At 47.1% G+C, this 27,173-nt stretch overlaps 1 protein-coding gene across 6 annotated transcripts in view; it reads left to right on the top strand.

The window, feature by feature from the left end:
* Positions 1-27,173, top strand: part of EXD3 (exonuclease 3'-5' domain containing 3) — a 252,729-nt gene that overhangs the window by 85,124 nt on the left and 140,432 nt on the right. For all 6 annotated transcript variants that reach the window (XM_066562818.1, XM_066562820.1, XM_066562821.1 and 3 more), the window contains 5 exons: positions 6,909-6,962; positions 7,387-7,526; positions 8,425-8,525; positions 14,194-14,267; positions 15,469-15,507. In XM_066562818.1, the coding sequence (XP_066418915.1) occupies positions 6,909-6,962; positions 7,387-7,526; positions 8,425-8,525; positions 14,194-14,267; positions 15,469-15,507 (408 nt within the window). The remainder of the gene's footprint in view (positions 1-6,908; positions 6,963-7,386; positions 7,527-8,424; positions 8,526-14,193; positions 14,268-15,468; positions 15,508-27,173) is intronic.

The following is a 27,173-nucleotide window of genomic DNA, read 5'->3' as shown; positions in this document are numbered from 1 at the left end:
CGGGGTCTCATGACTTAATGTGCTGCGATATTTCATGTCTAAGGGTGGCGGCTGTCTTTCTGGGGGATGAATGCCCTCTATTGTCCACTGAGTTATTTTATTTACATTTTTTAAACAGCTTATAAAGGTAAAAAGATAGCTGTGCTTAAAGAAGAAAATCAAATTCCTTTGCTTCTGGATCAGCAGTGAGTGCTGCTCGGGTCAGATACAGTGAAACTTGTTTTCACAGTCAGCATCAAAGTTCTCGTCTTGTTTAACAGCTTTATAGTAAATTCTGAACAGGTGGCAGTGGAGCTGGGTTTAGGAAGGAAACAATAAATAATCTTTTTAGCCTCTGACAAGCAGAAATATTCCTGGGCCTGAGAGACCTCCCACTCCAGCCTCTGTGTCAGTGATTCGCAGAGTTTCTCTCCCCTTCATCACTTTGGTTCTTAAAAAAGAATATTGGGTTAAGCCAGTAGTATTTTATTGTTAACAGAATTTTCAGTTGCTGTCTGTTCAGGTTTTTCTGTTTTCAAAAGCAGAGTATATTTTTTCATCTAATGTTTTATCCATCAATTTCTAGAAATAATTAAGGTTTGTATGTTAAATGTGGTTCATGTTTGCTCTTTCAATTAAGATAACATGGATTATCTGGTAGAGTTCAGTTAAAATTTGACATAAAATATGTTGGAATACCCAGAGAAAAAGTTGTGTAGACAGAGAATTGCAGGTTTTGGTCAGCAATATTGCTACAGACATAATAGAAAGGATGATTGACCAGAGTTAAACTTAAAGGAGCACAAATACTCAGAAGTGTAAAATGCCCATCATGACTTTCAGTTTCAGTGCAGGGATTTTGTGAACAGAGTCAGGGGTGTCGGTGTTTGTAGCCCCACTTCATCCATGGTGCTGGACTACACACAGTGTATCTCTGCAGATCTGTCAGTAGAGATCAGTGTTAGCATTGATTGAACACGTTAATGGATAATCAGATTTTTGATTTCCTCACTCTGGCTCTTTCTGAGCTGTTCTCAGGCCAGGGAAAATGCCTCTGATATTGCTTCTTATCTCCATTCGCCACCTTGATTATACAAAGCATATTCAGCTCTTACTATATTTTAAAGTGTGTTCCTTTGTATTTCCTCTTTTCTTTTAAATTAAGAATCATATTGGCTCAGAAGCCCAAGGAAAATGTTACAGCAGTTGTTTCACCCATAAAGATGATGATGTTTCAGTATCCACCCCTTTTTCCTCTGAGCATACCCTGCTGCTGTAGTGGCATGTGGCCTGCCTGCTGATGCCCCTCTGGAGCAGAGGGAGCCAGCCCAGAGCCATGGACCACTGCTGCCCTTCCCAGCCTCCAGAGCCACCTCTGCCCTGGGCTGTGCCTGGGCAATGCTGGGGAAGGAGCTTCAGCATTGCTGGGAGTCATAAATGAGATGGCAGGTTTCTGCTCCTACTGCCAGAATTTCTGGGCTCTGGGACAGCCCTGGGGATGTGCAGCAGATCCAGCTTTGCAGAGTCTGAGTCTGGTGAAGTGGGCAATGCTCAGAGAATGAGCCAAGCAGTTAAACCCCACCTAAAACTGCTGAGTGACCTGAGGGACACAAATCAGAGAGGTCAGGCTTCAGTTCCCTCTTCCCCTCACCTGTGCGTATTCCAGCCTGCACTTGTACTTCTCTCCCTCTACCTCAAATTTTTGGCTGGGGATAACCTGTCACTGCTCCATGTTGATGGTCTCACTCTTCCCTGGTGTCCTGAGTGTGGACCTGAGGAATGTTGTGTTTCCCTGGTTTCTGCAGACCTTCCCACAGCCAGCTGTGTATGAAGTGCCCTTTGAGCAGGAAGCAATCAACCATCGAACTTGATGTCATCCCCTTGAAGTGATGCACTCTGAGAGCTCAGCAAAGCTGATTAGCCTCAAGTTTGAAACGAGTGATTCCCAAACACAAAACAGATGTGCCCAATGATTAATACCTGGTGTGCCTTTTACTCAATTATTTCTGCCATTATCCCGGCTTTGATCACTGTGATTTTCTTGGAGTTGACGTTGGTACCTCCTCTGCAAAGTCTCCTTCTGTTGTTTTGTTTATTCTTTGTGTTTTCAGAAATTCCCTCACTGTGTGTTCAGAGATAGTGTACTCAGTCAGGCACAGCCATCTCTGTGTTTGTGCTGTCCCAGCTCACTTGCAGCAGAGCCAAGAGCAGGAGTCATCAGCACCCACTGGTGTCTGTCCTGCCTCAGCACTCCAAGCTGTTCTCCTGCACGAGGCAATTCCTCTGCTTTAAACCCCACCGTGGGAAAACTGCAGAAATTGTCAGTGCAGACACCACCCAAGTGCACATGCCCTTGCAGATAAGATCTTGTGTGGCTTCCTGCACCTCGTACTGTACGTGGAAAGAATAGTCATTTTTCGATGAGACAGAGCCAACTGCATTCAAAACAAGCCAAGAGGAGCAGGTATTGGTGCAGGGTGCCTGTGCTCCAGAGCACTCCCCACTTTCCCATACTCGTGGGTTGCATTTGCGTGACTGCAGGAGTGTTCTGGTGCTCATGGCTGGGCCTGAACGTGCCTGAACAGGTTTAGGAAACTTCCCCCATCCTTTGGTCAGTGCACCTACACCTGGGTTAGGTGGAATTCAGTGTTGTGTTGCCCAGCTTTCAATTCTGCCCAAGACTCAACCAGCCCTCTGCTGTATTTTAGGGATTTATCCTTGGGATACAAAACTATTAGAAAATGTCCAGATGGGATTTTTGCATTCACCATCATTAAGTCAAACAATGGCCCAAAGCTCTCCAAGGATGAGGAGACTCAGGAGCTTGGATGGGAGTTGGATCAGGCAATGGCCATCAGCTTTTCTCCTGCCCTAAGCAGTGCATGCAGTGCATTCATCACATCCTGCTCCCAGGCATGCCTGGGGCTTCAAGGCAAGAGAGGGACCAGCCTCGCCCAGGTTTGTTGTCATCTGCGGGAGTTTAGTACAGGTTGAACATTTTTATGTGCTGCAATAATGAAAATTATTGCTGTTATTAGATTATGCTAGAAACTCTCTGTGGATGAAACATATTTTTGTGCAAAGGCTCCTTGTACCACCAGCCATGACAATAATATTCTCTTTGGGGTTTGAGGGAGTCCGTAGACCCTGATAGGTGTCAATATCTCAGCATTTCCCAGAGCTTGCCCATGTTCCTGCATCCTGCCTCGGGTTTTGGCCTTACTGACCAGCTGGTGAGGCCGGGGGGTTCCTGCTGTCCAGGATCTGGGCAGCCCTGCTGATCCAGCACGAGGATCTGCAGCTGGATGCCCGGGATTGCCAGATTCCAGCTTCCCTGGCTCGCCTTCCAGCCCAGCACTGCAGATGGGCAATGCTGGCTCTGGGTGGGGAGGGGGTTTCTCACCCGTTCAGTCACAGCCTGCTCGGCCTCATTAAAGTGTTTGTTTTCCGAGTCGAATGAGCCTACGAATGAGGTGTTGCTTTGCTGGAGATCTTATCGGCCGTAAACAGACTGTTAAAAATAGGGTCCTTTTACACAAAACTTGTTTGTGGAGTGAAACAATTCAAAACACGATAATAACAAAACAAAATCTTAAAATAGCTCGGAGTTGAGACCACAGACACAGCTGCCAAGCACTTTCATCTTTATTACAGTTACTCATATCTCTTCTCTTACTATTCCCATTGTAAACAGGCTGATGTTATCTCTGCTGGCCTCCTGCTCAGCCCAGCCCCTGGAGCTGAACCCTGATCCAGCCTGGTGCCTGTTTCTAGGGCCCAGCTCATGCTTCTCCTTCCATGTGTAGCTTCAGGCATGGACCAGGCAGCTGCCCTGCTCCCGGAGTGTTCCCTGCTGCGGGAGGCTCTGCCAGCTCCAGTACCTGCTGCAGCTGGAGGATGTTAAATTGCTGTTAAAAACCAGCTTATGGGCCAGGCTGCCCAGAGCAACGGAGTCATCATCCCTGGAGATGTTCAAAGCAACGCGTGGATGTGGCACCCGGGGCTATGGTTTGGCAGTGAACGCTGTGGTGGTGCTGGGTTGATGGTTGGGTTTGGTGATCTTAGAGGTGTTCTCCAACCATGCAGACTCCATGGATCTCTGTGGGATTGGAGCTCCTCTGTCCTCCAGGCCTGCTGTGGGGCAGCTGTGTCTGCCAGCCCTGGGCAGGGAAGGGAGGGCTCCCCACACTCTGGACAAATGAACATCTGTTGTTCTACACCCTTGGGGAGAGGGTAGAATATGCAACCAGGGAAAGAGGAAAACCCAACCTGACACCACACATGTTCATCTGATTAAGTCACCTGTACAGTTAGTAGAGCTTGAGATAAACCTCTGCCATGGAGATAACAGTGCTGCAATTAGGTTAATCTGAACATTAAAAAGCCATCAAGGAGCTGTTGGATGTTGCAGTTAAAACTAAGGCTACAATAGGAGGTTCTAATGAGATCAAATGATGAAATAAGGCCTGGAGAGTTGCAAATATTTTCTTCTTTTTTTTTTTTTTTGGTTATGATTTCTTTTGATTTGGCAAACTTGAGGAGCTGGGAGGAAAGCAAAACCAGTTACCAAAGCTTTGGAGACCCAAACCCCTTTTCCACATCCACACCAGAAATAGCAACCTTCAACTTGAGAATAATCACTCAGCTTGAACATTGTGTTGTTAAACGTATGTGAGAGGAAAGAAGCAGCTCTTTGCCTGTGACTTGTGGAATAGTTAAAAAGTCTGGAGTTGGAGAGGTTTGGTTGAGGTTTAGCTGGGCTAAGCAATGCTCCTGTGTATTTCTGTTCAGTCTCTGTGTTAATGGTGATTCCTCTTTTTGTCACTTAAAGTTCTTCTCTTGATTTCTCTTTTGAAGATGAAGCCTTGACTTCCAATGAAGCAGTGTTAAAAAAAACCACGCAGACTTCCCCAAAACCAAACCTAAAACAAAACAAACAGAAAAAACTGTTTTCCCACCTCTAAGTGGGGCAGTAGGGTAGAGCAGCTGAATTTCCATGGCATGTGTTGGTTCTCTGCTTTTGCACACTCAGTCTGTGATGCAGTGGGTGAAATACAGGCACGAATTCCCCAGAAAGGAACATAATCCACTGCTGCTGCTGTGAGCAGGGATGAGCTGTAAGGTGTCTGGTGCTTGTGTGGCCCTGCAGGACATGTGCTGCCAGTGATGAGGTGAGTTCAGGTGGCACTTGAGTGATCACAGGAAATTCATTTCAAGGCATGTGCCTGCCCCCACTTGGGTTATTCTGTCTTTTTTCCAGAAAAGTTTCATGCAGGTGACATGTAATGGTGGGGTTCTCTTTCCCTTGGGAAATATACACTTGGTACTGCATTTTGTTTATGTGTTATGGGTTTTATAAGGAAAATGGGGACAAACATCTTAGCAGAGCCTGGAGTGATAGGAAAAGAGGTGATGGTTTTAAACGAAGAGAGAGGAGATTTAGATTAGATATAAGAGATTTTTTTTTACAGTGAGGAGGGTGAGGCCCTGGCACAGGTTGCCTGGAGAAGCTGTGGCTGCCCCATCCCTGGAAACATTTCAAGTCAGGCTGGACAGCAGCTCTGAACAACCTGATCCAGCTGAAGATGTCCCTGCTCACTGCAGGGGGGTTACAACTAGGTTGCCTGTTAAAGGCCCCTTCAAACCCAAACCAATTTATCATTCTATATTCCAACAAATAGCACAGCTCTAACATGTATCCATTTTGGCAAATGTGTCATTTTCCTGGTCTTTGTCTCAAATCAAAATCAATCCTCAAGAGCAAGGAAACCTATGGAAGAGAAGAGCTTTTCCTCCAAGCCCTACCACACTGGTTTTATCCAGATCTGAATAAACAGGTGTTTGTGAGCTCAGTGGATTCCATCCCATTGCTGGTCAGTTCTGCACACGTGCCCTGCCAGGATCACAGATGTCTTTTCAGCACTGCTCACAGCTCTTTGGGAAAAAGCAGCCCGACTTGGCAGAGGTGTTGGAAGGACACTCCATGTCCAGCCTCCTCATTCCTGGTTCCCTCTTCAGCTCTGACACACAGAGGTGCTCCAAGGCTCCTTGCCCTGATTGCCCCAGTTTCTGGCACAGGGCACTTTATTAAAGCCACCCATTAAGTGCTTTTTCTGTATTTGGTATCCAAGTGTTCTCACACACTACAGAAATGAGACACTCTCACCTCCTGTAAATCCTAATCCGTGCCTGTGCCTCCCAAGCAGTGCACAGTTAGAGCTTCATCCATTCCTGTGGTCCCCAGCTGGGATGGGACAGGCAGTGGCTGAACCAGCTCTTCTGAGCTCGAGTTCCTGCAGTTCATCCCAGCAGGTTCTAGAAGATCCTGATTTGGATCAGTTTGTGCACGTGGCAGGTCTTGGCTTATCAAAGATTCAGAGATCCCATGAAAGGGAAAAATACAATTCTTCCCATCTTGCTGCCTGTGGTGACCCTGGGTGCTTTCAGGGCTGTGGAATGACTCAGGAATTAGAGAAACTGTAACCTTTTGATTTCAGGTTGTTTGAAATCTTGAGTTGCTTTCACAAAATGCAATTGTTCTACAAAACTTCAGAGGCAGAGTAAGACTGATAAGGGTGGCTCAGAAAAGTATGGTGGGTCAGGTGTTTTTCCATAGATAGGAAATATCTATCCCAGCTGGTTTTGTCCAAGTGCTTCACTTGCTTTCTGCCCAACCACTTGATCTTTAATTTTTGCTCCAGAGGCTGTTGATACTCAGCTATGCAGCTCTGCCAGGAGTGTTCTTGTACTTTTGTGGAATGAATGTGGCCAAATCTTTGCAGGATTTGTGCTTGACAACATTACAGAAATAATTAATACATTTAAAATGTGTACAACAGCATTTTTATTTCACTTTGGAATAATGCCCATTTATCCACTGTAGGGTTCTTCTAAATACACAACTTTTTTTTTTTTTTCGTGTTTTCTAGGCAGCCATACTGAGTATTAAGCTGAAATTACAGCCAGATCAAGATGTAGAGAAGGTGAGTCATTTTCTCTGCAGGCTCCTCTGTCATCAGATCCACCTTTTGTTAGCAGGAGATGCATCAGGGCCCTCCAAGTCCTGCTGCCTTTCACCTGAGGCTTTACTCCATTCCCAAGAAGTCCCTGTTGTGTTGTTGATGTACTTTTACATCAAGGTTAGGCACAGAGTGTTTTATTAGCCCCCATTACAGATCTTACCTGGTTTTTCTGGCTGCAGCCCCTCTGTAACAAATCCTGGCTGTGCTCATCACTGAGGCAGAGATCAGTACTCTGCTGCACTAAAGTTTTGCTCATATTTGTGTTACATATGTCACAGCACTCCTGTAGGCAGCACTGGTGGCTTGGGCAAGGTTGGGACTCACTCTCCTGCTCCATGGGGATCAAAGGCAGGGCATGGTGCTTTAACATAATTCCTTCTCCTAGATGTGTACCCCACTACTGCTCCAGGATAAAGCCAACTTGGTGGAGGAATACGTGGCAGAATATCCCGAGCTCCAGAGGAAACTCTTGCAGACCCTGGACACGTGGTGTGAGCCCAGCTTCAATATCAGAGACATCATAAGGTAGAAACACTTGTCTTTCTGAACAGCTGGGGCCAAGGTGCTGCCAGGCACTGTGTGTCCGTCCCCTGGCTGTTTGTCTGTGGTGAGAGCAGTGTGTTTGTCCCCTGGCTGTCTGTCTGTGATCAGATCACAGTGTGTCTGTCCCTGGCTGTCTGGCTGTGATCAGAGCAGTGTGTTTGTCCCCTGGCTGTCTGTCTGTGATCGTGTCCCAGTGTAAGGGAGTGCAATATATTGACTCTTTGGCTGAAAAAGGGAAATTCTGGTGGCTGTGTCAGAGCCTTCTCCAATGGCCCAGGCAGTAGAACAGAGGAATCCTTGCTATTGACAGATGCTCCATTCCTGCCAAGATGAAACCTGTGCAGGACACCCCAGCAGCAGAGCAGTATCAAAGCTTCCCAAGGAGGTTGGAGCAATCAGCCTCTTCTGCTTTGCTGCAGACAAGGGTGACTTTCAGTATCGGTTGTACAGGTTTGGCAGGAAGATAACACTGTGATGAAGTGGCAGAAAAACAAGAGATGCAAGTGGTTAACCTTCCTCTGCTCATCAACTCCTGGTGTGTGTTTTCACTTCTGAATTGCCTCTCATTCGAATAACTCCTGTCACTCAGAGCCAGCAGCACAGTCAGAGTCACAGTGTAGCTGTAATAGTTGCTGACAGCTCTGAAAAAGACATGAAAAGGAGTTGCTCACTTTCTTTAAAATGAGCCTCTGGACTTGCTTCAAGTGGTTGACTGAAATTTGTGTGGTTGTGCTGTTGGCTTTTCCTGTATCTTGGGAAAGGCAGGGGCCTGTCCTTCTCAGCATCCCGCAAACCCCAATCCCTCTGCTGTTAAATGTCTGCTATTTGGGAAACATCCTTTAGATGATGCCACAGATGTGTCTCTCTGGTGTTGTTACAGACCATATCAAGGCCTGTCCAAGTACAACCCCGAAAAATTTAACCGCAGAGTGCTCAGTAAGCTCATCTTCAGGCTCCTGGAGAGATTCAACGTTGACTCAGGTATGGGATATTACAACATATTGTGGAGTTATCTCAGTAATAAAGAACAAAGTCAATTTGTCCTCTTCCATGTTCATCAAGGAATCTTTGCTGTCATTTATCCTGGGGAATTTCAGGGTTTAATTAATGACATTGAAAAACAAAGCTGGCAAGTTATGGGAATGATCACTTTGGGCTGTCAAAGAATGAAGTGCTGGTGACTAATAGACTGCTTCTGCCATGATCTGAAATAAATCCTGACCTCAGCATGGCTCTGCATAAACACACCGTGGTCAGCTCTGAGTTATGACTCCATTCCTCTCACATAAGAAGCAAGTCATTATTCACTGGGGATCTGTTTTCTTGAGCTGTGGGTGCGTCAGCTGGGAGGAGATAACCCTTGGGAAGCAGGAGCCTCACAGCCCTTTGTATTCTTTGCATAAACTAGGGTTGATGGGAGGAATTTTAAGGCTCTTGCAACCTTACAAGAGAAGTGGCACATTTTCCATCACTTCACCAGCAGGTCTCTAACAAAATCTGATTTTCTTTGGTTCTTAGTGGGCACTGTTGATTTTTCCTTCTCTTTGGGGCCTTGCACCAGACCCTTTTAGGTGCATCATTAGCTTTTACCCTGCAGAAGTTCCCATCATCAATCCAAGGTATGCAATTCTCTTTTCTTGGACTGAAAAGAGAATTTTTCTAACCACAAATTGTGGGCTTGTTACACCTGTCAGCAACACTATTGCATATTAATCTTCCCATCTTCAGACTAGTGTTCAAAAGTTACCAAGATAAACCTTTCAAACCCTCACTGGAAGAGAAGTGAATATATTTAAACCCAGCATGTTCATGTGAAAGCTGAGACATATGGGAGTGATTTATTTAGAAATTAAAAGCTTCCCAGGAGTTCATTAGTTTTCAGTAGTTTTCCCTCCTTGACAGTGCTGGGCATTCAGTTGGCTGTGTTGTCTTTGATGATCTGCAAAGAGAAAAGTGTTGTTCCTCTTTCCTTATGAAAGCTCCACCAAGGGCATGATATAATGGTAGAGGTGAAGTGATGTAACTGTTAACATGCAAAATCCTGATAAATAATAATTAAAGAAAAGAAAAATCTAGAAGAGGAGCATGTGTTGGGCTCAGGTGCACTCCATGGGATGCAGCGTGCTTTGACCTAGTGACGCTTTCCAGATGTTGTAGCTGCTGCTAATGGCCAGATCTTTCTGGTCCTCCACAGCCATTCACTGGTGAGGAGATTCCTTGGGATAAATACAGATCCCATTCCTTCCAGATAAATGTCCTTCCAGCCCTTTCTCCCATGCAAACTGCAGGGTCTGCAGTGCAGGGCAAGGCCTCACTCAAGAGGGCTGCCCACCTCTGCTGGTGTGAGAGGGGATGTGGGCACCTGGTTTGGACTTCAGCTAAAGCCAGTGCTGGGTGACTCCCACAGTCCCATACAGGACAGTAGGTGTTTATTTTTTCCATCATACCATGAGCAGGAATTCACACATTGCTAAACTGTGGCTGTCAGTCTCCTTTGAAGTGCTTTGGAAGGGGATGAATACCTGCAGAGGAATTGCTGCCTTAGTGCTGGGTGTGCTGGAACTGAATTGGGAAATGCTAGCAGCTGGAATAATGTGCCTTTCTTTGTCTTCCCATCTCCCCCTCCCTTTCACTGAATTTCCGAGTGTTCTTTCTCCATTCTTTAGTAAAAGTAAGTCTGACTGGGAGGGAAAATTACACAAAAAGTAAGCAGCCTGGGCAAAGCATACAGATAAAAGAAACCCTCATTTCTCTTGTTCTGAGCAGCTCCCCCAGATGCTGGTGGTAAGGCAGAGCTCACCCTTGTCACCTCACCTGGGCTGCTTGTCTGATGCTGTGGCTGCTTTCGGTCTCCTCCTCCTGTGACTCCCACTCACTGTGAGAGCCTGAGAGCAGCAGCAGGGAGGGAAGTGGCTTTGATGAGAAGGGCTGGAGGAGGATGGGGTTTCTGGGTATGAGAAGGCAAACTTGTGTGTGACTCAGTTCTTGCAGTTCCAAATCGACTTGGAGATTTCACTGCTTGAGCTCACTCTTGCCCACTCACAGTAAATCACACTGACTGCCAAACACAGCTGAGGTGTCCATCAGCAACTGAGAACACTCCTGGGAACTGCCAGCCCTAAATTTCAGAGCCAGATAGGAGGTGGCCCAATTAAAAAAAGATCTCACACCTCAGGGAAAAAAAAAAATAAAGCTATCCTCTTAGATTTGTCTTCCTGTTCTTTTTCAGAGCTGTATTTCAGTATTCCTGTTAAGTCCCAAACAGGGCATGGGAAGTGGGCCGAGTCCCAAAGGTGTCCCAATAAACTGTGTGTGGATTTCATTTAATTACCCTTATTGGGGAGGGAAGAAGCTGGGCAGAAGTGGTGTGTGATTGAGGAAACTGAGGTTTATAGAGTCTTTCCTCACACCTGGGTCAGTGTGCTCAGGCTTAACGAGCCTGTAGCTTTTCCAAGCTAATTACTTAATAGTCGTTGGAGACCCGGTGAGATCGACTTTACAAATGCAAGTTTCAGTCAAAACAGATCTCAGAGGTGAGGGAACAGCCCTGTCCCAGGGTTGGCATGGTTGAGTCTGTTCTCTGCTGAGGCTTGGCACAGCCAGGACACAGAGAGAGCTCAGTGATGTTCTTCGTTGACAATTCCCAAGTCTGAGGTAGAAGGGATCCTCCTCGAAGAAATGTAACAGCCTCATCTGTTGGGTTTAGTGCCTACGTGCCAATGAGGGAGATCCAAGTGGAGGGACAGAGGGGAAAGAGGGGTACCCGAGAGCCCCGGTACCGGGGGGGCTCTGCTGGGACAGTGACAGACAAGCACCTCCTGAGCTTGTCCTGAGCGCTGTGAGCGAGTGTTTGCCGCGGGCTTCCCGAGGTTTTTAACACCAACCAGGAGGAATGTTTCCGTCGCTCGAGCACCCAGTTGTCCGTTTGGTTTAAGGTGGGATTTCCGTCCGTGTGACCGCCCCCGCCCGGCCCCGCGCTGCCGGGCAGCAGAGGGCAGGAGAGGGCTGTGCACGGCCACATCTGCACAGGTGAGCCACAGCTGGCTCTGCACGGCCACATCTGCACAGGTGAGCCACAGCTGGCCACACATCCTCAGGGCTCGAAAAGCTGCCAGCCCATGTCCAGGCAGTCACTAGTGAGAGCCCCAGCTGAGGCCTGGGAGCCCTCACCAAGCAGAAGATGCTCTGTTAGAAACAAGGGAATGACTTGTACAACTTGACAGGAATGCCTTTGGAGGGAGGGCAGGAGGTTATTCCCTTTTTTTGCTCCTGACTTCCATGGTGATTTTCCTCCAGAGTGTTTTAACTCAGGTGCTAAATACCAGCACAGCTCTCCATTCTGTTGTCTCTCTTAACAAGTTACCATTCACCCTCATGTTTTTCATTGAATCCCCAACTGGTTTGGTTGGAAGGGACATTACAGCCCATCCAGTGCCACCCCTTCCATGGCAGGGACACCTCCCACTGTCCCAGGCTGCTCCCAGCCCTGTCCAGCCTGGCCTTGGGCACTGCCAGGGATCCAGGGGCAGCCCCAGCTGCTCTGGGCACCCTGTGCCAGGGCCTGCCCACCCTGCCAGGGAACAATTCCCAATTCCCAATGTCCCACCCATCCCTGCCCTCTGGCAGTGGGAGCCATTCCCTGGGTCCTGTCCCTCCATCCCTTGTCCCCAGTCCTTCTCCAGCTCTCCTGGAGTCCCTTCAGGCCCTGGCAGGGGCTCTGAGCTCTCCCTGGAGCTTCTCCTCTCCAGGTGAGCACCCCCAGCTCTCCCAGCCTGGCTCCAGAGCAGAGGCTCCAGCCCTAGAGCAGCTCCATGGCCTCCTCTGGACCCATTCCAACAGGAGCTGGGACCCAGGGCTGGGGCAGCTCTGCAGTTGGGATCTCCCCAGAGCACAGGGGCAGAATCCCCCCTTCCCTGCTGCCCACACTGGGGATCTGCCCAGGCCAGGGGGTTCAGGGCTGGGACAGATCCAGCTCAGAACCACAGCACCCCCAGGTCCTTCTCCCACGGCTGCTCTCGGTCTGTTCTCTGTCCAACCTCTCTGTGTGGTTTTGATTCATCCTTCCCTATTTTTTTGTTATAAAATATAGAAACCTAGATTCAAACTCAGTTCCTTTGCTCCATCAGAATAAAATATATCACCAGTGCCTGTAAACATGTTTCTAGTTCATCCACGTTCCTCTGTCTTTTCCACAAACATTCAACTCCCCCAGTTCTGCCAGAGCCTGTGCTTTGGATATTTCCTTTAGAAGCTCAAAGAAAAAGCTGTTCAGTGGATCTTTTGGATGGCCTGGAGGGGTCATGTCATGGTTCTTTCTGAAGAGCTTTGAAAACTTTCAAGTTAGGTGGTGGTGTTACTAATTTTTACTTTGATCTTACATTCTTTAGAGAGCGATCCTTTCCATGAGCTGATGATTTTTCCTCCAGATATTGGGACAATATCCAGAGGAAAGATCACCGTATTTACTGGTGCAATATCCTACATGATAATTGCAGTGATTTCCTCGGATGCTTTGAGGGGAAGGCTTTGTTGCCACACTGTGGAGGATTAACTTAAAAAGAACAGCTTTAAGCCTTTCTGTCTGAGATGGAAACGTTCACATTCTGAGGTGATGTTTCAGGGCACTCTGAAGAGCTGCTGTAACCAGTGGGACATCAATCCACACCCCTGTGATCCCAGGCTCTGGTATCCAGAGATCACTCTTTGTTCTCCTGGGGTTTAGTCCTCAGCCATGCCCTGTGTGGGGCACACAAAGGGATGAGGAATCAGCTTCTCCCTGTGGCTTCTAATTCAAGGGAAGCTACAGAGAATTTCACCGTTCCATTTCTCTGTGACTGTTTGTGCCTGCTGGCCCTGCTCCCTCTGGCTCCCAGTGAGATGTTTTGGCCCCATCTGAACGGCCAAGGAAGGCTTTGGTGAAGCCTTTCCCTGTACAGGCAGCCCAGCATCCAGCAGGAACTGACAGATACCTATGCTAATGCCACTTCTTTTATCTCCAGCCTTTATCTCTCCTTGCACTGGATTTCAAAACAAGGTGCTATGTGAAGATCTTGGGTTTTGCAGTTGTAATGAGCCATATCTAATGAAGGTGACAGCAATAAAAATAATAACAACAACTGTGGCTTGCTAGCTCAGCAAAGCAGTATTCCCCACCCTCTTTGTGTGGATGTGGAGCCTCTTTCATGGATCTGTGTTTTATCGGATAAACTTCAGCCACAAGTTTACATCCTGAGTGAGCTGTTCACAACTGCTTGAATGAATTAACAACACAGGTCCAATTAAACCCGAAAGAATGCAGCCTCTAGAGACTGAGGCGGTGCCCATGTGAGGATGCTGCCTAATTAAAGGTGTGAAGTCATTGACTGTGGAGCATATTGAACCAGAGAATGGATCTTATCGCTCAGGGATGGTGGAAGCAGAGATATCAGACCCAAGAATTAGCATTGCTAATCACGGATGAAAGTGTAAATAACAGTTTATAGTTGAGATAAGCTGACAGTGTGTGAGTCTGTCCCTCATTGTTCCAAGTGTGAGGGCATCCTGCCTTCCACAAACCCAGTCTGACACTGGGGAAGGAAAAAGTGTAATGTCTAGACAGTAAAACTTCCAGGAAATGCTGTGTACTTAAATGTCTTTTTCCTTCTTTCAGCTCTCTGCCCTAATGTCATAAATCAGCGGCACTTGAGAACCCTGAATTACCTCTTTTACAAGAGATTTGTTGAGGTATGTGCTGTGTTGTGTGTGGGGAACGAGGATTTTGGTTACATTTACATTTTTAATAACTTAATTGAGATAATCAAAATGTATTAATGGTTTATGATCAAGTTTTTTTTACAAGTTCTGCTCCTAAGCCCTCCCAATCCTTCAGGGAAGCCTCTGATGTGTCTTTGCTGCCTGCCAAACCCACTGCCAGAGGAGATGGGGAGGATGGAACACTTCAGCCTCCTGCATCTCCGAGCTTTAATGTTGGATGATGTCACTGTAGGGAGCTTGGTCATGCACAGAGGGAGCAGAGAGTATTTCTCCAGGTGTATTTGTTTAGCAGAGGGAATGGATTCGTGATCTGGTGTTCTGCTCTCTTTGGCCTTCCACTTCCCTTGTTTTGGAGAATTTGCTCGCTTTAAAGTATCCAAGCTGGCCAGTTATTTCCATTAAGGTACATTTGGCAGCTGTTTCTGGACACAGTCCCTTCTTCTGAGAGTTCTTTGGTGCTCTCTGTTTACCATTCTCAGCTGTGTCTGAGCTCTGGTTAAATGTCTCCTTTATCTCACTAATATTTAAATTACATGCTTGGATATCTCAAAGCTGTTTTCTTTGAGGCTCTTGCTCCCTGTTTGCTCTTGTATATTTCCATAAAAGTGACACTGACACTCCCTGTTTCCTCTGCCAGCTCTGTGGTGAGACTCATGGTGGGTCTCATGCAGTTCTTGGCAGAGTGGAGAGCAGGTCCCTTCCTGAGTTTCTCCCCAGGTTTGGCTCTGAACTGCATTAGAATGGGAATATTAACTTATCAGTTTCCTTTCCCAGACCTCATGATTCCAGAGCATTTTTCATGATTTGACTGTTGATAAAAATTGTATTTTTATATTCTGAAGGCTCAGCCTTGCAGATGACCCCCGGGATCTCTCCCTTGGCTGAAGCCTTCAGGATTGCTCGCCATGGCTGGCTGGAGAGATGATCTGGGCACAAACTGCATAGGAATGTTTATGTTTCATGTGCTGTGGTGTAAGAGTTCCCTCATCCAAGCTGTGTTCTGCCATGCCTCAGCTGGAGACACTGAGGAGCTGAGGTGTCCTGTGTGTCCAAGTTGCATTCCTTGGTCACAGGTGATGCCAGTGGGGATAATGAGGTGTTCATTTCTAGTTTGCTGTATGGAACATCCTCCCTTTCCTACCATGGCTCAGCAGTGATTTTGTCTTTTCAGAAAACCATGACTGAGGAGAATTGGGCAGACCACATTCAGGTGAGTGTGAATTTCACAGGGTTGTTTGCTTGGAGGTTATTTGAAGATGTTTTAGCATATCCAGCTCTGGATGTTGTAGTCCTGCTATCACAGTTCTGCACTTTCTCAACACTTTGAAAGCAAATTGTAAATGCAGGGAAGGGCAAGGGAGAACATTTGTATTTTAACTCCTTTTACATCTTTGAAAATGCTTTCTTTTGGCTGGAGCCAAACTAGAGCATTTGGGCAAAGCTCTCATGGATGCACAGGGTGGGATTGTTGGGGTGTCTGTGCAGCGCCAGGAGTTGCACTGGATGATCCTTGTGGGTCCCTTTCAGCTCAGGATATTCCATGACTCTGTGCTTCTGTGATTTAGATAAGATGATCAAATACATTCTTTTACTTTCCTGCACTTGTAAGTGAGCACTACAAGTATTTACATTGATTAATGACAAGGAAGGGGGAAAGGAGGCTGTACCTCAGGAGCTAGCAAGGTGTCTGAGGAAACTGGGATTAATGTTAGATTCCCTGTGCATGCTCTGACCACTTTCAACAGGTGACTGATGTTGTGACCTCTCTGTCTTTTGCTACAGGATATAAGTAATTTTAACAGCACAAGGAGAAGGAAGCAGGGTGGGTTTTTCTTGGTGTATAAACCAGAAAGTTCAGGCAGCTCCCAAGTCTCCCACTCTGGAGACAGGAGGCTCAGGATTTCCCTGGGAAGTGCATGTGCAGTGCCTGGTAAGCCCTGAGAGCCCAGAGCTGCATGCTGCACTGGGGCAGAGGGGTGTCTTGCTTTCCAAAGGATTGCAAACTCTGTATTTCCTGCTTGTTGCCAACTGGTGTATTTTTCACAACTGTGTAATTATCAGCCGAGTGGTGCTGAAACTTGCCTGTTATCAGCTTGACTCGGTGCTATCAGAGATCCCTGTCTCTGGCATCAGTTGAAAGTGATGGGAATCTGTGCCTGTGCATCTGCAGGAAGCTGAAATAACAACCTGTGCAGGCTGGTGGCTGCTGCTGGCAGGAAAAGGAGGGAATAAAGGAAGGATCTTTGAGCAAGTTTTGGTTTTCAGTGCAAAAACTAACACTGTCCAGGACTTTATTTGTTTTGAAAGGTTGGGCTTTACAGGAGGGAATGGCTCAAAGTTCACTCAGAGCTTCATAGAATCACAGGATCCCAGACTGGTTTGGGCTGGGAGGAACCTTAAAGCCCATCCAGTGCCACCCCTGCCATGGCAGGGACACCTCCCACTGTCCCAGGCTGCTCCCAGCCCTGTCCAGCCTGGCCTGGGGCACTGCCAGGGATCCAGGGGCAGCCCCAGCTGCTCTGGGCAACAGCTTCACAAAAGGTTAGAGCTCTACCTGTGACCTGACATGTTTGACCTAAAAAGTTCCTTAGGCTCCTTGTGGAGCTGAGGAGCCCTCACATTTGCATTGTGTGTCCCATCCCTGTGTTCACCCGAGGCTCACATAAAGTTTGGATCTCCCAAGCTTTGCCTGGTCAGGCACTATTAAGGACTGGAGGCAGAGGATGAGACACAATGTGACCTCTGGTCACCTGGAGGAATAGAAAAAACTCCCAAAAGACTCCACAATGACAGACTCTCAGAATTATTGGATAATTTTTGGATGCTTTTTTCATTTTGTAGTTCAAAGAGGTTGGAAGTCTTCATGGGATTTTTTTCAATTTCATTTTTTTTCAAATTCTTTGCTGCAGCCATAAAAAAGACACACATTATATTGATATGACTAGCTCTAGTGATTATATAGGTAAAGATATCAGGATTTATAGAGATACCAGGAACTCTGGTGAGGTGGGACTGTCATTGCTTGGAGCTTGCCATTGCAGGCCAGTGACATTTTGGGACTGGGATTTTCTTTTGTTCACCCTGGGCAGTACAAGTACAGATTTTTCCTGTTCCTGCTCTGTGGAATGAATCCCAGGTGTGATCCTGACTGCTCCTATAAACAGCAGAAACTCAGGAGTTAATTGTGGGGCCAATAAAACCTGTTTCCAGCCCTGTGGCAAACTGGTTTAGCCCCCTCTGCCTGCCAGCACTCAGTGGCTGAGCCAGTGTCCAGGCAGGGATGGCAGAGGAGGCAGGAGGGGAAGGAGAAGGATCCAAACCTCTTCATACCTGAAGAAGGCTGCCCTCATCCCGACTGGCTGCTGCAGGCCTGGTCAGCCAGGAGAGCTGCCCCTTGCAGCCCCTTCTCCAAGAGGAGATGCCTGGAGGGCAGAGTCAGGGGGAAGAGACTCTCTGTGCCCAGTGCCAGCTGCTTGCTCTTCATTCCCTTCCTAAGGGATCCTGGGCTGCTGGAACACAGGGAGTGCCTGTCCTCACAAGAAGGGGAACATAGGGAGGATATTGGTAGACAGGCAGGGAAAAAGAGGCAGGGCATGAGTCTCCTGTTTGCTTTCTATGTGCCCTTGTGATGCCATTTTGGCATGCTTTGTGTTTGTCCTGGCCTGGCAGCTGCACAAAGAAGGTTGAGTTGGGCAGAGCAAGCCCAGCACAGCTGGTCTGTGCTCTGCTCAGATGTGTTCAGGGTGGTCCTGCCAGCCACTGCAGGCCAGCAGCAAGAGGGGTTGTGGAGGGCAGATGTTCCCCTGGACATTCTGCAGAACAAAATCGCTAAAAAAACATGGAAGGAGTTTTTCCATGCCAGGCTTTCAAAAGTAAACACACATGGAACTGTGATATCAATGAGAAGCACGGTAGGGGAGTGACTCTGGTGGCAGGTGTCACCTCTGGCAGGGTTTAGGTGTCAGACTCTGTCTGAGACACTTGCAGGAGGTTGGCAGCATGACAAGGGCCCTGCTGAAGGACACTTCTGTCTCAGAGGGCAGCTGGAGCACCAGGACATCTCAAATAGCACCAGACACATGCATTTTGGTGGCCTGAAATGTCCCAGTTTGACAGAGAACTTGGGCGTAGGATGGTTCTGCTGCCCTGCTCTCAGTGCTGTTTTCTCACTAGTGTTTTGGGGTCTTGTAGTTAGGACGTTCTAGACTCAGGTGGCTGGTCAGTGCCAGATCAGTTTAAAATGTTATCTCAAACATACCAAGAAGTTATACCAAGAAATCTCCGTGTTTGTTTGGCCTTTCCTGTGATGAAACTCCTTCTCCGGTGGAGCAGAACTGTGTGACACTGCCCAGCACTGCAGCTCTTGCTGGGGACAGTGACTGGAAGCAGCACTGGGCAGGGTTCAGACCCATTGGTTTATTTGGGACTGTCAGTGTTAGAACCACTGTGAGGTGTCCAGGAGAGGGAGTGGGTAGAAGTGAGATTTTCACTTTTATTGACCTTAAGCAAGGGGCTTTTTGCTGCTACATCCCAAACTGTTTTGTGCTAGTGTTTGCACAGGGAAACTATCCCTTAACTTCTCAAAATTGAACATCTGAAACTCTTCCAAATCTGGTGCTCAGAAAAGCACTGCTGTTTGGAAAGATGTCACTTGTTCTGTGAGTGCTCCTGGGGAGCAGGGGCCTTTTGTTCAGAATGAGAGGAAACAGCCTCAAAATCCACTAGAGAATGTTGAGATTAAATACTAGGAAAAAAAAAAATCATGGAAAGGGCTGTAAAGCACTGAAACGGGCTGCCTAGGGCAATGATGGGGTCACCATCCCTGGAAGTGTCAAAAAATGTGTGGATGTGGCACTTGGGGATGTGGCTTGGTGGTGAATGTGGTTGGTACTGGGTTGATGGTTGGACTTGATGATCTTAGAGGGCTTTTTCTACCTTAATCATTCCACAATTCTCTGATTCTGCACTGACTGAGACCACTCTGACCTTGGTGTGTGCTTTGAGAGGAGGGTGCAGGGATGCACGTCCCAGAAAAGGGCCCTCATTTTCCTCAGGCCCCTGTCCTGCAGCTCCTCAGTCTCTTCTGGGCTTGTGAGGATGCAGAGATGGGCTCTGGGGGCAGCTGTTTCCCGTGCTCTGCACAGGGAGAGCCTGCAGCTGATCTCTGTCCTCCTCCAGCTGGGACAGTGAGATAACTTATTTATTTTAAAATTTCTGACCATGAAAATCAAGCACTGTGCCAGCTCCTTTGCTGGGTGAGTAGGGGTCAGATGCTGGTAATTCCTAGGAAATGCAGAATTCCAGTTCCACTACAGTTCAGGGGTTGTTATGCTGCTTACAGACAATATTCAGAAATCTGCCCTTCTTTCTGTGTAATACATTGGAAAAACATTAACAATTCCTGGTACTTAAAAGGTGTAAATTACCTTACACTGCAGCAAGGAGTTGATGTAATCTTATTTATTTGACAAATTAATTTCTAAATAGCAGTGGCTGATGCCAAGATTCTTTCTGTACAGAACCATTTTGACTTCAATTAAAACATAGCTACCTCTGGAATAAAATGTAAAAGCTCTTACACTCAAGGAGGGAATTTTTAAAGGGATTTTAAAGGGTAGAATGCCATTTATTTTTTCAAAGGTTTTTTTGTGGCCAGAACACCTGGCCAGGATTCCTGCTCTGGGGAGTCTTGAATAAGGACAAGGAGTCAAAAAGACCACTTTGCAAATACCTACATCCACTGTTCTTCCCTAGAACCCCTGAGTTGAAGGAAACTTTTCAGCTGGTTTAAGTACAGCAACATCTCTGCAGTGTGAAGAACTGAATATCCACAGGGAATGAAGCAGTGTGTGCTGTGCAGATGGGAACGATGCTCTGGAGGTGATTAATAAGTGACATGTCTCTCAGTATAAGGCTGCATACAAAATCCTCTTTCCCTCTGGTTGGAGTGAAGTGTTTATTCAGGGATGGGATGGCTTTCATCACTCCAATGTCAAGCCCAGACTGGCTCTTTTCCTGGAGGGTGGAAACCCGAACGAGTTTAACCAGCCAACGTGTGGAGTCCCCTGCTAGTACTTATGGACTTCTTTAGCAGGAAATCAAACCAGTAGATGATTGTTTTGTTCCTTCTGGCCTTAGAAGTCTCAGGGAGGAATCATCAGCTGAAATAAATGTTCATGGTCCCACCCGTGGTGCTGCACGTGGTGCTTGTGCTGAGGTGCTGAGCCACTGGAGCCCCGCAGCTCCCAGTATGGGGGTGTGTGTGAATATGCAGGAGCTGCTCCTGGTCTGGTTTTGCCTGCAATCTGCCAGTTCAACCATCTGCAAAAGAATTGCATTTATCTTTACACAGCTTTAAGCAGCTCCCTAGCAGCTGCCATTGCAGAAAAGAGAAAGTTTGATTTTTCTTTCCCTTTTCCCCTTTGCAGAACAGCTGGTGTTTACACCTGGACTAGTGACATGTTTCAGGTCTGCTGTCTCTCTCGGGAAGTCAGGACTGGGGGAATTGCTTTGTTTTGGGTCAGAACTGGCAGCCTTTCTTCCCCCAGTTTCCACTTGTAGCTCCCATTTCTCCTTCTATTCCTCTCCCTGCATTTTGTCCCCTGTTCAGGGACTGGCAGGAGCTCAGTGGGAGTGACGGTGCTTTGACACTCATTCTGCTTTTTCCCTGTGCCATTTTCTTTCAATTTATTCTTGTTGGAGGTCTCTGGGGAGAGCACACAGCCACAATGTGGTTTAAAGGGAATATTAAACCATGGACAAACTGGAGTTTGTAGTAGGAGGAAGAGTGGGAGGCAAAATATCTATCTCCCTCTGTTTTTCAGTTTGTCATGGGGTCATATATTGATTGGAAGCTGAAATAACACCAGTTAATGGAAAGCAAAAGGATGACTGATGGGGCTGGTGCAGAGAACAGATGTCTGTGACCATCTCAGGAGCAGCATCCTGTAATTCCAGGAGCTGGACTCAATGATCCTTGTGGTTCCCTTCCAGCTCAGGATATTCTGATTCTGTGACTGTGATTCAGTTCTGCAGCTGCGTTCTGCTCTTGGGAGAAAGCAGGCAAATGTGCACCTGTACTAATGAGGTTTGCACTGCTGGGCTAAAAGAAATGGGAATTTTGCATTGAACAAACCCCCAGCTGCTGTGGGAGAAGCACACAGGAAAAGCCAAACATGCAGCATATTCTGTGCCTCCCCAGCTAAGGAAGAGTCTGTCAAAGGATGACGTGTACAGTTAAATGTAAACAGTTCCAACTACTTCCTGCATGGCTTAGGCTATGTTAATTCTCTGTAAGACCTGGAGGGCTGGTGTGTCTACTGTAATTGTAGTAGTTTTATTTATAACAAATCCAGCCATTGCTAGATAAATAAATTGTGGTTAAACACAAAGACACTGATGAATTCTGGTGTAATATTACAGTAGGTACAAAGAAGCCAAGAAAAACTGCCATAATTTTCTGTCCAATCTACCAAATTGTCAAAAATGTCCAAATAATTCTAAAAGTCAGCTAAAATTTCTCTGGAGTGATGTAAGATGTGTTTGTTCAATAACTTTAGAAAATCAGCCCCCATTTACTGAAGTGTGGATCTACAGGGCCAAGCTGGGGATTGACAGAGCTGGGTGTCGATTCTACTTCAGGGAGAGATTGGCAAGGGATGCTTGGAAAGTCCAGGACTTCAGTCTTAAAGTTGATGGCCAAATAGCCTTAATGTGCAAACTAATTAAGTACTGGAGAGTGAAGAGAGGAAACTGGAGAGAACACAATGGGGAGGAAAAATCTCCTTTAAATTGTTTTGGTGTGTTAGAGATACATTCTGACCTTAGCCCCCTGCCACCAGCCAGGGCCAGCATGCTGCTAAGCACTGTAATTACATTTCTGTCACTAGCAGGCATTCACTCGGCAGCACAGCTTCATCAGAAGGAGATTTGGTATGGTATAAAAAAGGGCTAATTGGCTTATGGCTATAGGTTGAGAGGTCACGGTTAGATTAAGGAGTTAAGAGCATCAGTGAGCTGTTCAACTCCACTGGGGTATGCTGGGGGAGGTTTAGTTCTGCCAAGTGGGAAAAGCATCCTAGGAGTATGAAACTATACAGGAATGATGATCATGTAAAACCTTATAGGAACATGTGGAATATACCAGGTCCTTAAAATCAACATCAGGAGTGGTGTCCAGGATACCTGTTAGTGACTGCAAACTGCAGCAAATCACAGAATCCCAGACTGGTTTGAGTTAGAAGGGACTTTAAAAATTATCTTGTTCAAACCTCCTTGCCATGGGCAGGGACACCTTCCCACTGGCCCTGTCCAACCTGACCTTGGACACTTCCAGGGATCCAGGGGCAGCACAGGGAAGAATTTCTCCCTAATAGCTAATAAAAATCTTCCTTCTGTCAGTTTAAAACTGTTCCCCCCTCACCCTCTCACTGCCTCTGTATAAAGCCACTCTGTCCTTTCTATAAGCTCCCTTCAGGTACCAAAGGGCCATAACAAGGTCTTCCCAGAGCCTTCTCTTCTCCCGGCTGAACAACCCCAACTCATGTTTGTATTCCACAGAGTAAAAATGAGGACAGGCTCACTTCAAAGAGGCAACTCCTCATGTTCCTTTTGCTCCAGGACCAAGGGAGCCCTGTCAAGAGCCCTGACAAGGCCTGTGCAGCCAAATAGGGAAAGGCAGGGGAGAGGATGGGACATGGAGCTTGCCTGCTTCCCAGGGTAGCACAGAAGGAGAGGATGGATTCACTGATAAAAACCAAAGCAGACAAGGGCTCTGCATGTACTCTGTTTGCAGGTGGGAGCCAGTTCTTACCTGCAGCTCCATGGCAGGAGCCCCACGATGCCCTCGCCCCACAGGAGCTGCTGTGAGCTGGGCTGAGCAGGTGTGGGGGCTCTGTTTGCCCAGTTTCACTAAGTTTTCAGCCTTCACATACACACAGACCCTCTCTGCCCTTCTTACCCAGCCAGCAGTAAAACGATCCAGCCATTCAATAATCATCCCAGATTATTTAAACCCTCTGTAATCGATCGGTCCCTGTCTGAGTGCTCACTGATAGATATTGGCTTCTAAAGCCTGTGCAAATCAGCTGCCTTGCACACAGATAATCAGGCTGCTGGCAATTGATAGTTTGGCTGTATTCTACTTTTAGGCAAGATTAGTTCCCCAGTTCCCTGCCAAGAAGAGAACCACATAAACAGAGGATTGTTTAGAAACAAAAAGGTTCCTCTTGACGGAGAAGTCATGTAAATGGGAAGAAACAGGAAACTAATCTTCCCTTGTTCACTCCGAAAGAATGCATATCTCTGAGGAATGTTGTAATTATGGATTTAGGAAATCAGTCCAATTTGCCAGGGTGTGAATTTCAGAGTTCATTCAGTCAACCCTCTCAAGCATTTCTCCTTCAGAACAAAAACCACCAGGAGCTAAAGTGTAGCAAAAGAGATTAAAGTAGAGAAAAATTGACTGCCAAGCTTTGCTTTTGGGAAAGATCTTGCACAGATACTGATTATTGCTTTGACTATGAGCCAGGGAGGTTTGGGCATGGCAAAACAGAAATCAGTGGTAACTTATGTTTGTCCTGTGGGCATCTCTTTTCCATACACTAATGATGGGAGGAGTTTGTGCTCCTGAGCAAGTATTTCCATTGTCAGGATTTTTGCTTATTTACTTTGAAGGCTTTCCTAAATAGAAAAGAGGAGACTTTTTTCCTAAACGGAGTCTATGTATTCTTATGATGTATGTGACTGGGCATGGGAACACTTACTGGAGTTATTGGTGGGTTAAGTGCACACTGGATTAGCTCCAAACCAGCTGAGAAGTGTTGGAGTGACCTTGGCCCATGCACATCCCGACAAGCAGGTGAGTGAACTCCGTGCTTTTTGAAAATACTCGCCCTGTGAGTTCAGGTCCCAGCAGAAGCACAGAGGCAGTGGTTTCACTCCTTCACTCACCTGCAGCTCTGGCAGCCCCGTGGTGACGTGGAGCTGCAGGGCCCTGTTCCTGTCCCCACAGTGGGCCCGGCTCTGGCAGCACATGGAATTCCTCACTCTGTGGAATTCCTGCAGACAGATTCTGTAGCACAAGTCGATGTCACACGTTGCTGCTAAGCTGGAATTTGGAATTCTGAGATTGGATATGCACCCTTCAGGCAGCCCCAGAGCTTAGCAGAGAGCTGTATTTTCCTTGTGCAAGCCTTCGTGCTCCAGGATACAAACCAGAGGAGAGTTCTGGCATGGTGACTTCTCTAGAACATTTATGAAAGTGCCTAGATTGTAAAAACCTTCTGAGGCTGGAAAGCCTAGAGAAACGATGTTTGGTGACAGTAGGCTCAGGCTGAGTGACACTCAGCAGCAGTGCAGGTCACCCAGTACACAATGGGAGCCTCCACTTCCCTAAACTGGAGAGCAGGATTTGCCATTGGTCCCATGACACTTCATTCGTGTGTGTGTGTGTGTGTGTGTGTGTGTGTGTGTGTGTGTGTGTGACACGATGACAAAAGGCAGGGAGATAAATGCTACTTCAAAATACACTGGAAAGATAAGGGTTGCCAGTTTGTCTTCAAATGCACTGTGTCATTGGGCTTAGACAAAGCATCTACTGTGATAAGTAACACAGTACTCTGCTCTGAAAGAGTTTGGCCAATTTCCCCATCCTCATTCATCTTCAGTCTTGCCAAGTGCTGGAGTGCTCCCAGAAAATATCTCCAGCCTGCCATCGTGGGACCGAGGTGTGAGAAACCTGGAAGCATATCAAAAATCTGTGGCTTCTGTATTCAGACCAAGTCCTTGGTCCTTTGCTGAGCCCTAGGATGAATAATATTCAACAGCTATGGGGCCAGGGTTAGGTTAGAATTCAGAAGGTGCCTCTGCAGTGGTTGTGAGAAAGAGATTTTGGGAGGAAGCACAGATCCTCAGGACAGAGTTCACACAGAAGAGAAGGGAAAAGAAATTATATCTGAAAAAGCAAGTAGGGTAAAGTTGCCTTAGTCTATTTGCTATGTAATTGTATTTTGGGAGAGTTATGGATGTCATACAGTCACCTTTCTCTTCAAACAAAGGTTATTTCAGTGGAGTTAGTTGGACACTAGGGCTCATTGCAGAGCTACACCTGTGCCATTCCCTGACCACCTAAGTGGAGGGAATAACAAGTATTGCAGGTGGGTTGTGATTTTGTGTATCAGCATACCTGGAGTTGTGGAATATAATTGAGGAAAATGAGTTAATTGTGGGCTAAAATAAGAGGTTATGATCTGGGAAAGTCCCCACAGTGTCAGGCTATGCTGACACTGCTGAACAAGACCAGGAATTGATCAGTGGCCCCAAGTGGCCCTGCTGACTGGTCCCAGCACAGCCTCAGGCTGCCTTCCTCTGGGGATCTGTCTGAAGTCTGCAGTGACAGGAGCAATGGGACAAGATCCCTTCCCTGAAACCTTCTGTGCAGTAGCAGTGGCCAAATGGGCAGTAAGAGCTGATTTTCTAGGAGAGCATTTTCAGTCAGTGGGGAGTGGGATCCAGAATCAGGATGAGCTTTGCTATCTCACAGATGTACCATGGTGTCCTCTTTATCCAGAAGCTTGTCCTGAAGTGTCTGGGGAATTCTGTGCCAGATGGTTCCTTGGGCACATGGGAGCAATGTCCCTGTACCGTATTGCACCTTCCCTCTTAAACCTGTTAAATATCTACTGGGAAGTTTTTGGATGGATATCAGGAAAAGTTTTTCCCCCAGAGGGTGCTGAGCACTGCCCCGAGGCTGCCAGAGCTCCAGGAGCCTTTGGACAGAGCTGCCAGGGATGCCCAGGGTGGGGTTGGTGGGGTGTCTGGGCAGGGACAGGAGTTGGACTGTCTGGTTCTTGTGGGTTCCTTCCAGCTGAGGACATTCCATGGTCCTCCATTTCTGTTTGGGTTTGTGCTTTGTCCAGCCAATTAACATTACTATCCACTACTGAAACTACTGAAGTGAAATCTGGGAATGATCATGCCAGATTCACTTCAGTGAAACATCTTGTTTGGAGCTTTTCATCTCTGTGGAGGGAAGAGTCCATGCCCTGTGCTGTCGAGCTGCTGCCAGCAGCAGGTTCATCTGTTCCGTGGCTCTGTGAGCTGCGTGAAGGCCCATGGAGGATATCCAGCAATGTGCTGAAGGAAATGGTCTCAACTTCTTGCTCATGTTTTTTTGAAAATACTCTCTCTCCAGATCTGCCTCTGAAAGCTGCATTGGTTCTTTCCTTCTGCTCTGTACCTGCTCACATCTGTGGCAGCCAGAGCAGATTTTGGAGACACAATGACTTCATCTGTTGAAAATTAATTACTTCCCTCGGGGGCTGCCTGACAAAAATTTGGAAGGCATCCCAGTGCAGGAAATGTATTTGGATCTCTGTGTAGTATTGTTGAGTATGATCAGGACCATCCTGTATTCTGGGTAAATGAGATCTTGGGTGTTCTTTGCCCGGGAGGTGCTTGGGACTTGAAAGCAGCAGTTGCTTCAAGAAGCTGCCCGTCTGTGTGGGGAGGAGTCTGGGGAATGCAGGGCACTGCTACTCACACAATCAGAGCCTCATTTCAGTTTGAAATTAGCTCTTCTCAGAGCTCATCTCTGCCCTCCTGCTTCGACCAGGGCCAGCTTTGTGGGACAAGATGTTGCCGTGCCCTGCCTGGTTCCACTCCCCCGCTGGGCCTGTTGCAGTGTTTAGCCACTCTCACTGTCTCATTGTTTTACTTTTCGGCCTGGCTGGAATTTCTGTGAGGATCTGACTCCATCTTTTCTATGGTCCCTCCTGATAAAACTGAAAAGGAGATTATATTCCCTTACATCCAGCCAGGACTTCCCTATGCTGAACAGGCCCTGCTCCCTCAGCCTCCCCATGTGCTTCAACTCAG

This window comes from Molothrus aeneus, chromosome 19, assembly GCF_037042795.1.
Source record: "Molothrus aeneus isolate 106 chromosome 19, BPBGC_Maene_1.0, whole genome shotgun sequence".
Classification (NCBI taxonomy): domain Eukaryota; kingdom Metazoa; phylum Chordata; class Aves; order Passeriformes; family Icteridae; genus Molothrus; species Molothrus aeneus.
Note: the sequence above shows the minus strand (reverse complement) of the source record. Positions and strands in the feature narration are given on the sequence as shown.